The following is a 16,157-nucleotide window of genomic DNA, read 5'->3' on the forward strand; positions in this document are numbered from 1 at the left end:
CAAGGACAGGAAGACCACGGCTAACTCAGTAGATTTTGTGTTTTATTTAATCTAATTTTTGGTCTTGCTGCAAGCCATGCAGGGTCATAGTTTGCTGGTCAGGGATAGAACCCAGGCCCCTTGCAGTGGAAGCTCACAGTCTTAACCACTGGCCCACCTGGGTAGTCCCAGTTCTGTATTTTAACCCATCATCCATCAACAAGCCGTGAGCGAGCATTTATTCCTGCAGGCATTGCGTTGGGGGCCGGAAGGCTGTGGAGAGGGATCAAGTCAGACCAAGGCCAACCTGGGGGAGGAGGGCAGATACACCAGCTGAACCAGTGTGGAGGCACGGAGGATGAGGGTGTCTAGGGCGCACACAGCATAGCACTGAGTCTAGGGGTCACTCCACATTTACTGAGCTCACACTACGTGCCGGGATCTGACTCAGGGGTAACCAAGACACAAACCTCCCCCCGTTGTACTGGGGGCCTCACTGCGGAGAAGCCACGCATTAACCCCGCTCTGTCCATTTGCGAGCTGTGTGCGTGCTATTTGCTTTTATTAGGAAGTAGTCACAGTTCAGTATTTCCTTTCACTGGGGCATGAGTCTGCTCATCTGCCGTAACCAAGCACCTCAAGCAGAAGGCATGAAGAAACATCCTTATTTTCTAACAGTTCTGGAGGCTGGAAGTCTGAGATCAAGACGCCAGCCAGTTGGGCGCTTGGTGAGAGCTCTCTTCCTGACTTGCGGATAGGCATGCTGCTGCTGTGTCCTACATGGCATGGGGTTGGGGGCAGTGAGGGAGAGAAAGAGCGAGAAAGAGGAGGGGAGGGGGCGAGGGAGGGAGAGAGAGAGAACTCCGGCATCTCTTCTTAAAAGGACATGAGTCATGGGACTTCCCTGGTTAAGTGGTTAAGACTCTGAGCTCCCAATGCCGGGGAGCAGATTCAGTTCCTGGTCGGGGCTCTAAGATCCCGCATGCCAAGTGTGCAGCCAAAAAACAAAGTCGATCTTTCATTAAAAAGGACACCAAACTTCCTGGATTGAGGCCCCGCCCTTATGGTCTCCTTTAACCTTAATTACCTCCTTAAACGCCCAGCTCCAAACACAGTCACGGTGGGGATAGGGTTTCAACAGACGAATTTGAGGGACAGTCGGAATAAGGGCCTCTCCTCCTTCAAACCCGTCTTCCTTCCCTCAGTCTCAGTATTTGACCTCCCCTCTAGTTTCACTAAGGGGCTTCCCAGGTGGCTCAGTCGGCAAAGGTAGCTGAGACAGGGGCGGTGCAGGAGACCTGGGTTGGATCCCTGGATTCAGAAGATCCCCTGGAGATGGAAGTGGCAACCCACTCCAGTATTCTTGGCTGGGAAATCCCATGGACAGGGGAGCCTGGCGGGCTACAGTCCACGGGGTCACTAAAGAGTAGAAAACAACTTAGTGACTAAACCGCCACCACCATTGTCACTGAAAAAGAGCAAAGGCTTCTTCCCATCTTGTGTCCCACCCGTGGCCAGACTCTCTGCTTCTCTCTGGGCTGACGCCCCAGTTCCCAGCCGGGTCGGGCCAGCCCCTGGGCAGTGCCCGGTCCCATGGCCTCGCACCTCCCCCAGGAACCCTCCTGCAGCTTTCCTAACCATCAACGCCCCCCTGCCGCTGCCCCCTGCCTGCTGAATCACTCCCATCCACCTACAACCAAGCAGTAATATCTTTTTTTAAAAATAAGTACAACCTCTGCCTCTGGGTCTTGTTTCTCCGCCTTTTCCCCACCCACTCACCCAATAGGACAAACTCCCTCAAAAGGTCACTCGTACTCCCTGGGCCCACAGCCAGCTCCTCCGTGCACCTGAGGGTCTCTGGTGCTGAGTGCTGCCCCTGGGGAGGGGTTTCCTGGGGCCAGCAGCCCCTCCCACCCCTGCCCATTCTAGCCCTTCCTCCTGCTGTTAGCTGTGAGTTCTATGCTCCTGGGTCACCGCTGTCACCGACTCTGGGACAGCCAGCCCACTGGAAGCTGCATTCTCCTTGCTGACCCGTCACTTGCCCTCAGAACCTCATCCCAGGAGGACAGCACATGTCTGTCCTCTTGTCCCTGCACCCCCAGCAGCTCTGCCCCATCTGCTCTCCGTCAGCGTTTGCAGAGTGGATACCTGACAGTTAGGAAGGAGCAGGTGCTCTGAGGGTCCCTGACCTGGATCAGGCAGGGGAAGTGGGATGGGGGTCTGCCCCTGACCTGGATCAGGCAGGGGAAGTGGGATGGGGGTCTGCCCCCTGTGTGCATATCCACCCTCTCCCTCCCCGCTCAGCAGGGGGGAGGATGTGGTGCTGGGAGAGCAGCCCAACCCAGCTCACGTAGCGCAGCTTGAATGAATGTGAGTCCACGGAGCCCTGCGGGCAGCGACCCAGCGGCAGCACCCTACATTGGCGGCAAGGAGGAGGGGTCCCGCTGGCTGGGGAGGGGCCGGGGTAGTGGGATCTGAGCCCCCTTCCCCTGGCCTCTCCCAGCTGCCCCTTGGACCTCAGAACCTCCCACGCTCCGAGTCCTCATCTTGTTAGTCACCCCCACCGCTGTTCCACCACCACGCCCGGCGGCTGGGGGCAATTGTCTGATTGTGTATTTTCCCCTGTGCCAATCAACTGTGAGTTCTGTGAGGATGGGCTCTGTCCATCAGTCATTGCTGTAGATGGGCTCTGCTTGTGTGTTTGTGTACACTTAGATACACCTATGTGCATATTGTGTGTGTGTGCACGTATGCTGTTTGTGTATATGTCTATCTACGTATCTTTACTCTGTCTGTATGTATATACGCTATTACATGTGTTTGCTATGTGTATCAGTTCAGTTCAGTTCAGTCACTCAGTTGTGTCCGACTCTTTGCGGCCCCATGAATCGCAGCACACCAGGCCTCCCTGTCCATCACCAACTCCCGGAGTCTACCCAAACCCATGTCCATCAAGTTGGTGATGCCATCCAACCATCTCATCCTCTGTCATCCCCTTCTCCTTCTGTCCCCAATCCTTCCCAGCATCAAGGTCTTTTCCAATGAGTCAACTCTTCACATGAGGTGGCCAAAGTATTGGAGTTTCAGCTTCAACATCAGTCCTTCCAATGAACACCCAGGACTGATCTCCTTTAGGATGGACTGGTTGGATCTTCTTGCAGCCTATGTGTATATGTATATATATATATATGTCTATATGTGTGCTATTGGGCTTCCCTGGAGGCTCAGATGGTAAAGAATCTGCCTACAACGCAGAAGACCTGCATCCTGGATCTCTGGATCAGGAAGATCCCCTGGAGAAGGGAATGGCTACCCACTCCAGTATTCTTGCCTGAAGAATTCCATGGACAGAGGAGCCTGGTGGGTCTACAGTCCATGGGGTCACAAAGAGTTGGACACAGCTGAGCAACTAACACTTCACACTATCATATGTGCTATTATATATGTATATGTACTGTGTTTATATATATATATATATCATATATCATATATAGAGCTTCCTTTGTAGCTCTGTCAGTAAAGAACCTTCTTGCAATGCAAGAGACCTGGGTTCCATTCCTGGGTCTGGAAGACCCCCTGGAGAAGGAAATGGCAACCCACTCCAGTATTCTTGCCTGGAGAATCCCATGGACAGAGAAGCCTGGCCGGTTACATGCAGTCTATGGGGTCGCAAGAGTCGGACATGGCTGAGCGAGTAAGCACACACACACATATATCGTATCTATATTAACTGTGTGTGCTATATGTAGGTATAGGTTTTGTGTGTAGGTATAGGTTTTGTGTGCTATTGTATATGTGTAGCACACAGTATAAATTTGATAAATGTTCTTTAAACTTGTGTTGAACCTAAAGGAGAGACTTCTGACTATAGCCAAGGGGAATCTGTGGAGGCTGGTGTCTGGGTGATGTGGTACCATCCACTCACCCTGGATACAAAGAAGCATGGGAGAAAACATAACCCCCTCCTTCTCGCCCAAACAGAATACAGAGCTGAAAGATGAAGGACGGGAAGGGAAATCTCCAGGTGTCCAGGAAAGTTGCAGCTAGAGCTGATGCCCAGGGCACATCTGATGGGTAGAGGCTCTAGGGGCAGACGTTATGTGTGGCTGGGGCAAGGCAGGGGAGAGGGGCTGAGGGTTAGCCTTGCAGCTGCATACATGGAAGAAAGAACTGGATCAGGGGACCTCCATGAGGCCAGAACTTGGGAGGACCCTGCTGCTTAACAAAAGCAAAGTTTACCCAGAGGCAGTGAGCATCTTCTTGCTGCCTAAGGTTTAGCAGGAAGCAGGCAGTGAGTGGAGCTGGGCACCAATCTGAGTAACCAAGCCCCAAATTTTTACCATTTACAGGCGTAGAATCTGAATTTACACCAAATCTCCAAGCCAAGAAATCCAACAAAAAACAGATCTTGGACCAGAGAAATCCTTTGCAAGCCCAACAGAAGCCAACGCCAAACATCTGGGCAGCAAAAGTTTGGCAACCTAGGGGGTCTCCCGTGAGAAATCACAGTATCCCTGTAGAAGAAAATCTGTAATTGAAAAGCACATGTGGGATGAACAGGGAGATTAGGAAACGTTCATTAAAAAATGATATCAGATCAAATAGACTTTAAGACTAAAAAAGTGATAAGGATGCAAAGGGTCATTACATAAAAGGTACAATTCACCAGGATAATATAATAATCTTGGATTTACATACACTTAACATTTCAAAATAGGTAAAGGAAAGAGAGAAATGACAAAACTACAATCATAATTGGTTAATATTTGTAGAAGATAAATTAATTGGGATACAGATCGTTTAAACAATGCAATTTTGAATGCTTTATCAAATAAGCATATAAAGTACTAAACCAAATGAGTAAACAAAACGGCCATGCTACCAAATGAGTCAACAAATATCAAATAACTGACCACATTATCTGACCATGATATTAGAAATCAATATCAAAAGATAGTATGCGTTGTAAAATGTGTTTCTAAATAATTCATGGAAACTTCAATTTTAAATGTTTTAAATTGCAAAATATTTAGACATTAGCAACAATGAAAACACTACATAAGTCGTGAAAATCTAAGGACATACTTACTAGAATGTTTTTAACCCTAAATATCTGTTAGAAAAAGAATAATATTTAAAAATTAATAACCGAAGAATTCAACACAAGAAGCTGAAAAAAATCACAAGGTAAATCCAAAGAAAAAAGAAATGACAGAGTTGATTTGTTTTTAAATAGTTCCCAAAAACAGACCTCTGGCAAATTGATAAAGAAAAGAAAAAAAGAACAAGTCACTAATTTTAAATGATGACTAGAATCAAGGTTTTTAAAAATACTAAAACATTACTGTGCAAAGTATTATACCAATAAATGTGGAACCAGAAACTATGAACAATCTTCTAGAAAAATAACTTATCCTAACTCAAGAAGAGCTTAAAAACCTAAATAAACCTAAAATGTTTAATAAATTGTAGTTGTAGTTTTTTTTCTAAAGCCATGTGTATCCACTAACACTCATATAAAAATCACCAGGCCAGATGGTTTTACCTTCTGCCAAATCTTCAAAGGATAATACTTACATGATACAAATTGTTCTAGAGGGTAGAGAAAAAGAGCTCTTTCTCCAAGTCATCTTATGAAGCCTGTATAATCTTACAGCTTTGAAATAAAAAACAGACAAGGATAGTACCAGAAGGGAAAATTATGGGCCAATTTTACTTATGAACATGGGTGAAAATTTTCTAAATAAAACCAGAGCACCAAGAGTGGAAAAAAAAATTTTTTTAAACATAGCAAAGTAGAAATGGTTTATCCTAGAAATATAAGGACGAGTGAACACCAGAAAATGTATCAATACATATTCACCACATAAATAGACTAAGGGAGAAAAAAGAGAAAATTATTAAGTACAAATCACAGGAAAAAATTGTGATAAATTCCATCACTCATTTATTTAAAAAAAAAAAAAAAAACTTTTTAAAAACTAGAGAACTTTCTCACCTTGAAAAAAGATAGCACCAAAAACTTAGAGCAAACATTATATCTAATGGAGAAACTTTAGACACATTCTCTTTCAGATTCGGAAGAAGTTAAGTGTGCCTGATTCCAGTCTTTGTTAAACATAATACTAGGTGTCTGGGCTATGCTATAAGACATGAAAAAGAAATTAGAGGTATGAGGAGAGTTGCATAGACAATCAAAATATTCAACCAAGTGATAGGTATGATGAACTAAATGAGGTCATTTGTCTGATTAATAAAAAATTAGTATCATCCCAGTTTTCTGCCTGAAGCTACTCTCTGGAAAGTGGTACGGGAAGCAGGGAAAACCAGGCAGAGAATGGTGGTCTCCCTGAGTTAAAGATACAGAAGTCAGACTTTGGGGAGATAGAAGTGTCTGGAATTTGTGAGATGGAGTACCAGAGAGAAGAAAACCAGCTGCTTGGAGAAAGAACTCCAAAAATCTGCAGAAGGTCCCCTTGCATCCTTAGCTAAAAACTTGACTGGGGATGGTAGGATGGAGCACCATGAAACCGGCAGCTGTCAGGTGAAAACTCTCGGGGATCACACGAAGCCAAGTATTTCTTAGTTTTTGTTGTTGTTGTTGTTTTTCTCTATCAAAAGCAGTATTTTTTTTCCCCAAACTTTAGACTTTTTATTTTGTATTGGGGTATAACTGATTAACATTGTTGTGGTAGTTTCGGGTGAAGAGCGGAGAGACTCACTAGCCGTGTATACTTTAAAAACAATAACAGTGTGTTAATGTTGTAGAAGCAGGCAAACAAATGATACAGAACAGAGAGCTCAAAAACAGCCCCATTGGTAAACAGGGATATCCTAAAACCATACTGCTGAGTAAAAAAAAAAAACCCCAAAACAGCACGGTTTCTAAATCACAGCATTTGTGCAAATTAAAAATACTTTTGGGAAGCCACCTGTTCCGAAAGATAGTCAGATGTCCAAAGATGTAGATTAAACAGGTTAGAACAGATGTGAGTTGGGGGAGGGGAGGGGAGGGTGGAATGAAGGGGGAAACAGAAATAAATAAATGATTGTATTTGTTTTTCAATGGCTGGATGATCCTAGTGTGCCATTAAGTCAGCATGTAATTAAATTATTCTTTGTACCTGAGGTCCAGTTTAAAAAACTTTAATTCACAGAATTTTAAGATTATGTGTGAAAAACACGACACTATCAATAGATGTAGAAAAGCCTTTGGTAAAGGGCAATGTATCTCTTCATGATGAAAAATAACCTAAACTCAAGATAGAAGAGACCCTTTTAGCTTGACAAAAGGCATCTCTAATAACTCTGAGTCTGCAATGGTGGACTAGCCAGCAGATCCAGGCAGGGCGGGAGCCAAGGGAGCAATTGTTGTCTATTGCAAAAAGAAAATTGGGGTAGGGGGCTGCAAGCAATGCAAAATCTCACAGGGGTCCATCTCCCTTCCATAGGATGAAACAAACTCTGTTCAGGGCCCCGGCCATGGTAGACATCATCAGGAGCAGCCCTGAGGCGATGGAGCTGCCCACGGCCCACTGGGTGCTGAGTGGGATGGTCCTGTTCACCTGCCTGGGTGGCATTGTGGGCAATGGCCTGGTGGTCTGGTTGCTGGGCTCCCAGGGGCAGAGGAGCCCCTTTAGTGTCTACGTCCTCCACCTGGGCGTGGCGGACCTCCTCTTCCTCCTCTTCATGGCCTCCAAGGTCATCCTAAATTGCTTCCAGCTGGGCGACACAGGCCTCGTGGCCCTCAAGGCGGTGAGCAGGGGGAAGTACTTCACCTACATGGCCAGCCTGAGCCTGCTGACCACCATCAGCACGCAGCGCTGCCTGTCTGTCCTCTTCCCCCTCTGGTACAAATGTCGCCGGCCCCAGCACCTGTCGGCCACGGTGTGTGCCCTGCTCTGGGCCCTGTCCCTCCTGTTGAACACGCTGGGCGCGTTCTTCTGCAGTGATTTCTGGGTCTCGGACGAGCAGCAGTGCTTCACGTTAGACTTGGTCATCAGCATCCTCCTCATGGGGGTCTTCACGCCCCTGATGGCCGGGTCCAGCCTCATCCTCTGTGTGCGGGTTCAGAGGAGCTCCACAGGGACCCACCGGCGGCCCACGCGGCTGTACGTGACCATCCTCGTCTGCGTCTTGGTGTTCCTCATCTTCGCCCTGCCCCTCGGCATCCACTGGTTCCTCATCCACTGGCTGGACCTGCCCCAGAGGACGAAGACTCTCTTCTGCCTATTTGCCCGCCTCTCCTCGGCCGTGAGCAGCAGCGCTAACCCGGTCATCTACTTCCTGGTGGGCAGGCGGAAGAGCCGGGGTCTGCGGGAGCCCCTGGGGGCCGTGCTGCGCAGGGCGCTGAAGGAGGAGCCGGAGCTGGAGGGGACGGAGATGCCCTCCTCCACCACCAACACTGACCTGGGGGCCTGAGAGCTCCGCACCCTGGAGACCCGCCTGCTTGGCTGGCTGGCGGTTGGGAGCCCAGAAGGTTTTTTGCGTCTTATCCTGTGGGGGTCTCTTTCCCACCCTCCAAGGCTCCCCACTGACTGTCATGTTCAAAACCTCAGCATGTGACTCAGTTGGAAAGATGAAGTAATTTTGTTGTTGTTGTTCAGGGAGGATCTTCTGATCAGAAGGAAGGTGGGAGCTCTCAGCCCTGGTCTGTCTGATGCTATTTATCTAAATAGCATCTACAGGAAGGTAGTGTGCATCCCATTGGGTGAGAAGGTCTGTTCTCCCAGCCTCCTGCCTCCCAGAAGGCATCTTAGTACAGGAAGTAAGATGTAATTTGTGTGACTTCGCGACCCCTCGCTGGTCCTTAGGCTGTGCAGCTGGCCCCAGGGTGATGCCCCTGGTCCACTTCCCGCCGGGTGTCCAGCTGACCCCCTCCATTCCTGCAGGCTGCAGCCCATCAACTGAGTCACCACTGCTGACCACCGATCATGAAGTGGCTCTGTCCTCCATGTGGCCAGCACCTGACCGCTGGCCTTTGTATTCCAGTCACCTTGGCCCCTCGGCAGGTCTGATCACTTTCCTCCATGAGGCCCCACTGGAGCTGGAGAGCCCCTGCCTGGCATCACAGAAGTTGAGGGGACAGTTGTTGAGGGGACTGTGCCCCAGCTGTCTCCAGCTGCCTCCCAGAGCCCCATGTGCCCAATAGAAGGAAAGTCTGTACTCTGATTGCACCCCTCAACTTGCCCCAAACACTTCCCCCTTTCTGGGGCTAAAGCACCAAGAGGGAAAACCTGGGAGGGGGCAGTGCCCTTCTCCCCACTTCCTTCTTTCTTTCCACCATCTCCTGGGTCCAGAACCAGAGTGGATGCCTCTCTTACTTTGCACACATCGCACCCTCTGCTACTGTCCAGTATCCAGGATTACTGGACAGGAAGTGGAAAGGCCAGCTCCCAGGACCCCGGCCCTGCCTATTCTGTGTATCAGGAGTGGAAGAACACCTCGTTCTTTCTCTTGGTCTCCTTACGAAGCTGTTCCCAAGCTCCTCCTGAAAGATGGAGGCTTTGAGCCAGCTGGCACGATGGTCAGATCCTCAGAAAGGAAGAGAAAGGCTCGTTGATCATCTATAAAAAGCAGAGTGTGGCAGCAAACCTCCCAGTCGGTACAGCTGGGAGTCCCAGGAACTAAGACACCAGTGTGCACGGGCCTGGGGCCCATCATCCTAGCCTCCCCAGGCCCCCCACCCCGTCCCAGCCTTCCCTGGGCATCCCCATCCTGGCCTCCCCCTGGAGTTCACTGAAGGAGCCAGGGATGGACAGCCCTGGAGGCAGGTATGCTCCCCGTGTCCTCTGATTCCTGGGTCACCTGCTTTCCCATCTCAGCTCAGATCCCCAGGTCTGTGTGTCCCAGGGGAGCATGAGGGGTGGGAAGCTCTTTAGCAGTCATTCCAGCCATCTTATGGAGTGCCCAGCACCAGTACTGGCCTTGCATGCCGTAAGCACTTAGTAAGCTTTCTCACTTGGCTCATAAGAATAACCAACGCCTGAGTAGTGCTGCATAGCAGTGGGGCTCAAAGAGGTCACTGTTTTATCCAGAGTCACACAGCCAGTGAATAGAAAGGCTATGATTTGGGACTTCCCTGGCAGTCCAGTGGTTAAGACTCCACACTTCACTTCAGGGGACATTGGGTCAGTCCCTGGTCAGGGAACTAAGATCCCGCATACCATGAAGCCAAAAAAAAAAAGAAAGAAAGAAAGAAAAGAAAGGAAGGAAGGCTATGATTCAACACTTAACTTTTGACCCAAAGCACAAGCTCCATGCACGCCTCCCTCTGACATGGACAGGGACCAAGTAGCCCATCGAAAGCAGATGGCTGGTGATGAAGGGGACCTCACCTCTCGGGGTAAGTGGCCACCACAGGGCCCCTCAGCTGAATGTGGAAGAAGAGGAGCCCTAGAAATTGTTCACACCAGTATATTTCGATAAAATTTACTATATTCTACACCAGTTAAGTCCACAGGCGCTCTCTACGCCAACTCTTCCTCCATCACTTGCCACTTCAGGCCACGTGATGCTGGCATGGCCACAGGTATCAGGGGACCTGCCTAAGGGAAGGTTGGGCTGGTGGCACCTGCAGTGTGGGCTTCATGGGAATTTATGAGGTTCACAGTCCCCACTTCTACGTATAGTTGGGTCAATGCAAGCTGTCTCAGCAAAGGAATGCCTTTCAGGGGTATTGCCACTACCCCCTGTGCCAGCTTGACTGGTATCATGGAGAAAAATGCAGGCCCAGAGTTGTAAGGACATCTGAACGTCACCGGAAGTGAGTGGGTAGTGGCTGGTGGCGAAGAAATAGGTTTGAAATACACATAACCAGAAGCTAGTCTATGGGGAGGTACTGTTCTCATGAACGCCTGGTCAGAACAACCCTCATCAAGAAATCTGCTTGAAATTGCAGCACATATCATTGTAAAATATGCTATACATTTATCTCTGGAGGAGATATGCTAAAAGGGGATTTCTGAGATATCCTGTCTTTATAGATACAATTATGGAGTGAAAGTACACACTGCCAAACTATCTACACACCGCCAAACTGTCTGCACACCGCCAAACTGTCTGTGTGAAGTTGTATGCATCCCAGCTGTTGATCTTGTAAAATAAATCTGATCGTGAGGAAAAACCAAGTTCTGTTTCTATTTTCCCTATAGAAAATGTTACAGAATGTCCAAGAACAAGAACTCAGGGTCACATGGGCAGGGGGGGAATGAATCGGCCCCCATCACACACAGGCTGTGCACGCTGGTTGAATCATGTGCTTAGTTGTGTCCGACTCTTTGCGACCCCATGGACTGTAGCCCACCAGGCTCCTCTGTCCATGGGGATTCTCCAAGGCAAGAATACTGAAGTGGGTTGCCATTTCCCCCTCCAGGGGATCTTCCCAACCCAGGGATCGAACCCAGGTCTCCCGTACTGCAGTCGGATTCTTCACCGTCTGAGCCACCAGGGAAGCCTGGTCAAATCATGAAGTCACTCTAATTCTCCCTGTTGGCGTCCTTGAAGTGAAGACAATACTAGTGCCTGTCTCACGGGTTCATGAGGGTTCATTGAGATGACTGTGCCACTGTCAGCTGTATGTGGCCCACAGCGAGGACTCAGTAAGTGGTCACTATTTTCATGCACTGGATATTTTGGACGATCAGGAAGGGGTGCACCCAGCCTCCAGTCTGGTTCCTAGGACGCTGCAATTTCCTACTGTCCCTCCTGGCAGGACACCTTGGTTAATCAAGGAGATCTCTGCTCCAGAGACTGCAGGAGTTCCCTGAGTCTACTCCTCTTAGGTCCTCACCATCCCAGAGCCTCTCAGGGCTGGTTCCAGCACCTACGCTGGCCAGGTCCCTCGGTCCCAGGGCGCGGCATCGCAGCGGGGGCAGGAGAGGCATCTGCAAGTCATCCATTTCCACAGCAGCAACCTGACATTTAACTTAGATCTTGACCCCTGCCTGCCCTGTTTTCAAGCTGGTTCTCCAGTCTGGGTGTTGATTGCGCGAGCTCTCTGATCTCCTTCCAGTTAATTTCCTCTATTGCCTGGCCACAAGAGGTTTTTGTTGCCTGCACCAAGGAACACTAACTTACCCGACAACTTCTGTCAGAGAGACAGCAGATCCTCTGGTGGGTAACGCAGGACCCTGAGAACCGAGACCTGCCTGAGGGGGTGAGGCTGATAAAGCCTGAGCCCCAAAGCTCCCCCATGCGTGGGCCCCACATTAAGTCCCTGGAGGCGCCCCGCCCTGTGTCCAGGAGGTCATACGTTCATGGAATTTACAGGGTGGTGTATTTTAACCATGTCTGGTTGCCCCTGCTGCCACCTTTCCTTGTCTCTCTCCCCTTCATGGCAGTGGCATTGGAGTGGCCATTGATCGACATTTAGGGAAACAGGTGGCTCAGATGGTAAAGAATCTGCCTGCAATGCAGGAGAACCGGGTTCAATACTTGGGTCGGGAAGATCCCCTAGAGAAGGGAATCACTACCCATTCCAGTATTCTTGCCTGGAGAAACCCCACGGACAGAAAAGCATGGCGAGCAACAGTCCATGGGGTCGCAAAGAGTTGGACACGACTGAAGCAACTCAGCATGCAAGCAAGCACATTTACCTAGTTCACGGTCACTTCTATGTAACAATGGTTCCCGAGTCTGATTAATGGGTTTACCAGGGTCAGGACACGAACGGTCTGGGTGATGGAGGAAAAATGCACAGCCAGGAGGCAGGCAACGGGAGACTCTTTCAATTATCAGATCCATAGCATTTTAAGTGGAAGAATCTGTTCTCAGGGATGCTGAAATGTGGCAAACAGCTATCAAGCCTCCTAGATCCCATCAGAGTTGAAAAGCTTGCCCACGCGGCTGCTGACTTCTGCAGTGTTTCCAGCAGTTATAGGTGTTCTTTCTGAGTTCATCCTATAAATGGAATATTTCAACACAGAGCCAGCCTGGCTTTTCCTCTTAAAGGGCCACCATACCGAGATGAGCTCCCATCACAAAGCTGTTCAAGCCTGACATCACGGGATGGTGACATTTTCAAGACTCCAAAATGTATTTTTGTAGACTGGACAAGGAAGAAAAGAAAAATACAAATTGTAAATGACCAAAAAAAAATAGATTGTTCAAATTTAGAACATTTGCACTCCCATGCAAAAAAAAAAAAAGTGAAAAATTATAAACTCATGGTTTAAATAGATATGAAAGTGACCTTCTTTAAGTTCATATTAAAAGTAATGAAAAGTAGTGAAAGTGTTAGTTGCTCAGTTGTGTCTGAATCTTTACCATCCCAAGGGGTGTAGCCCCCAGGCTCCTCTGTCCATGGAATTCTCCAGGCAAGAATACCGGAGTGGGTAGTCATTCCCTTCTCCAGGGGATCTTCCCAGCCCAGGGATCAAACACAGGTCTCCTGCGTTGCAGGCAGATTCTTTACTGTGAGCCACCAGGGAAGCCCCAAAAGTAATGAACTATGGAACAAAGGATAAAGATAAACAATGAAGCGGATAGAAGTTAGTTTGAAATTGATAGCTGAATTATAACTAAAAGTAATTCACTAAGAGGAAGAAATCATTTTAGAATAGAAGAAATGAATAGCTGGTTGATCAACCTGGTTGATGAAGAGGATTGTGTCTTGAAAACACATTGGGAGCAGAAATAGAAACACAGATGTGGACCAACAAACACATGGACCCTAGGGAGGGAAGGTGTGGGTGGGATGAACTGGGAGACTGGGATTGACGTAAATATGCACTACTATGTATAGAACAGATAACTAATGGGAACCTGCTGTCTAGCACACGGAACTCTGCTCCATGCTCTCTGGTGACCTAAATGGGGAGGAAATCCAAAAAAAGAGGGGATGTGTGTATACATACAGCTGATTCACGTTGCTGTACAGCAGAAACTCACAACATTGCCAAGCAACAACGAAGTGAAAGTGAAAGTCACTCAGTCGTGTCTGACTCTTTGCAACACCATGGACCGTAGCCCACCAGGCTCCTCTGTCTATGGAACTTTCCCGGCAAGAATATTGGAGTGGGTTGCCACTCCCTTTCCCAGGGGATCTTCCCAACCCAGGGATTGAACCCAAGTCTCCTGCACTGAGGGCAGATTCTTTACCTTCTGAGCTACCAGGAAAGCCAAGCATCTATACTCCAATAAAATAAAATAATTTTTAAAAAAGAACGCATTGGGAAATAGTTAACTTGCATGCTGATTTGGCATCATTGAAGACCCCCTGAACTCATAAGTCACCATCACAGCAAGGACACTGACAAACAAAATAGTTCACAAGTATCAACAATTCAAAGACTTTCAGACCAATCACCATACAGGAAAACTTGAAATGTCCTTGAAATCTTATCACTCGTGTATGGAAAAAAACTTGATAGCGATTTTCCCAGATTTGGTAACAATTCTGAAAGTGTATAGGACATTACCAATAATGAATTGCGAGGCTAAGAAACATTTTAAAAATATTTATTTATTTGGGTGCATCAGGTCATAGTTTAGGCATGCAGGCCCAGTATCCCCTGTGGCATGTGGGATCTTAACTCCCTGGCCAGGGATCAAACCCACATCCCCTGAATTTGAAAGTGGATTCTTAACCACTGGGTCACCAGGGAAGCCCCAAGAAACATTTTCAAACTATTAATATTACAAAACAAATGTTGATCAACCATGCTAAAAAAAAAAAGATTGAATTATCTTTCCGCTCTCTCTATGGAAAATAATCAAAACTGTTGACGTATGAAAAGGCTATCAAAGAGTGTGCAGCCAAAAAAGATAGGAAAAAAACATTGCAGATGTTTTCCTCTGTTTGGTATTATGTGTGGTACTTGTCAGCTTTTAAAAATCGGTGATTTGCTGTGATTTCTTTTCTCCTAAACAAATGCTCCTTGAATCTAATTTTGCTGCTATAACTTTGTAGTTTTTTCTTAAAGAGTGCCCCTTTTTATCGATAAACTCTGGGCCCCACAAAATTTGCCCCTGGATAGAAGGCAGAGGAATTCCCATTTAGTTTCTGGGATGGTCAGCAGGACCCCTGGTCCAGGTAGGATGGCCTGAGCGGTGACCACAGAACTATAGGATGGCCTGAGCGGTGACCACAGAGCTATTGCCATGAATAAGCACAGAGAGTAGGAGGAGCTCCGTGAGAAGAGTAGGAGGAGCTCCGTGAGAAGAGTAGGAGGAGCTCCGTGAGAAGAGTGGGAGGGGCCCCACGAAGTGGGAGGAGACTCTTGAAGAGTGGGCGGGGCCCTAGGACTGCCGCTAGGGTTCTGGGAGCTACGGGTGCTGGGAGGCTGCTTCTAACAGCACTGGATACCTTGAGTCAACTCAAATCCCTAATTCCTTGTTTTGAAATCTGGACTGAAACTCAGGTCCTTTCCATGCCAATGCTAAAAAATAAAAAAAAATTTTTTAGTAGCTTGGAGGCTGAGACAGATTTGGAAAACAAACAAACCAAACAGAATTCACAATGTGCTCCTGTAATTTGCTGAATTAAAACATCTGTTGAAGTCACAAATTCACAGGTCTGTTATCCGTTCGACAAACGTTTACGATCATTTACCGTGAGCCAGGCGTTGCTTCGAAGAGGCTACACATCTGGCTGTGGAAAAAGAGATACTGAGAAGGTTCCAGAAGACACAGGGCATATCCCAACCCTGAAGAGCCAAGCTCCCCAGAACCACCCACAGCTTCTCTTGCTGGAAGGTCCCCCCTCCTTCTGTCTGAGGCCACCCCACCCTTCCTTGAGGAGCCGCTGCTGACCCCAGGGAGCTCTGCTAAGGAAACTCCTTTCAACCCTCTCCTGCCTCACCCCCCTAGTCCTCCTTACCTTGAACCAGGTCCCACCTGAGCCAGGGCCGGTGGAGAGAAAAGCAGAAATTCCATACCCCAAATGAGAAAATGTCTGGGTGACTTTTGTGGGAATGGGTTTGGGGCATGCATAAGGGTCCAGGGTGCAAAGTTACTTAAGCCCAAGTGGAACGGATCGATAAGTGTGTCTTTACAGAAACCGCATGAGGCGGGACCACATCCCGGGAGTCTGAGGACCGTTAATTTGAGTCTGAAACTCACCCAGGCGGGGGGCTGGGATGTCAGAGTCCTCGGGTTAATGTAGAAGGAGGGACCTGAAGACCGCAGAAAGCAGGAGGAAAGCTGGTGTGGGAGTTCCACCCTACCCCCGCCACGGC

The 16,157-nt window shown here is 48.2% G+C and overlaps 1 protein-coding gene across 1 annotated transcript; it reads left to right on the plus strand.

Annotated features, from left to right (window-relative positions):
* The first annotated feature begins 7,461 nt into the window (after positions 1-7,461).
* On the plus strand, positions 7,462-8,400 carry MRGPRD (MAS related GPR family member D). Its single transcript, XM_081535389.1, has one exon. The coding sequence runs from the start codon at positions 7,462-7,464 to the stop codon at positions 8,398-8,400; it is 939 nt and encodes a 312-aa protein (XP_081391515.1).
* Positions 8,401-16,157: the final 7,757 nt, after the last annotated feature.

Source organism: Giraffa tippelskirchi, chromosome 10 (genome assembly GCF_054371585.1).
Source record: "Giraffa tippelskirchi isolate mGirTip1 chromosome 10, T2T-mGirTip1v1.2.pri, whole genome shotgun sequence".
NCBI lineage: Eukaryota > Metazoa > Chordata > Mammalia > Artiodactyla > Giraffidae > Giraffa > Giraffa tippelskirchi.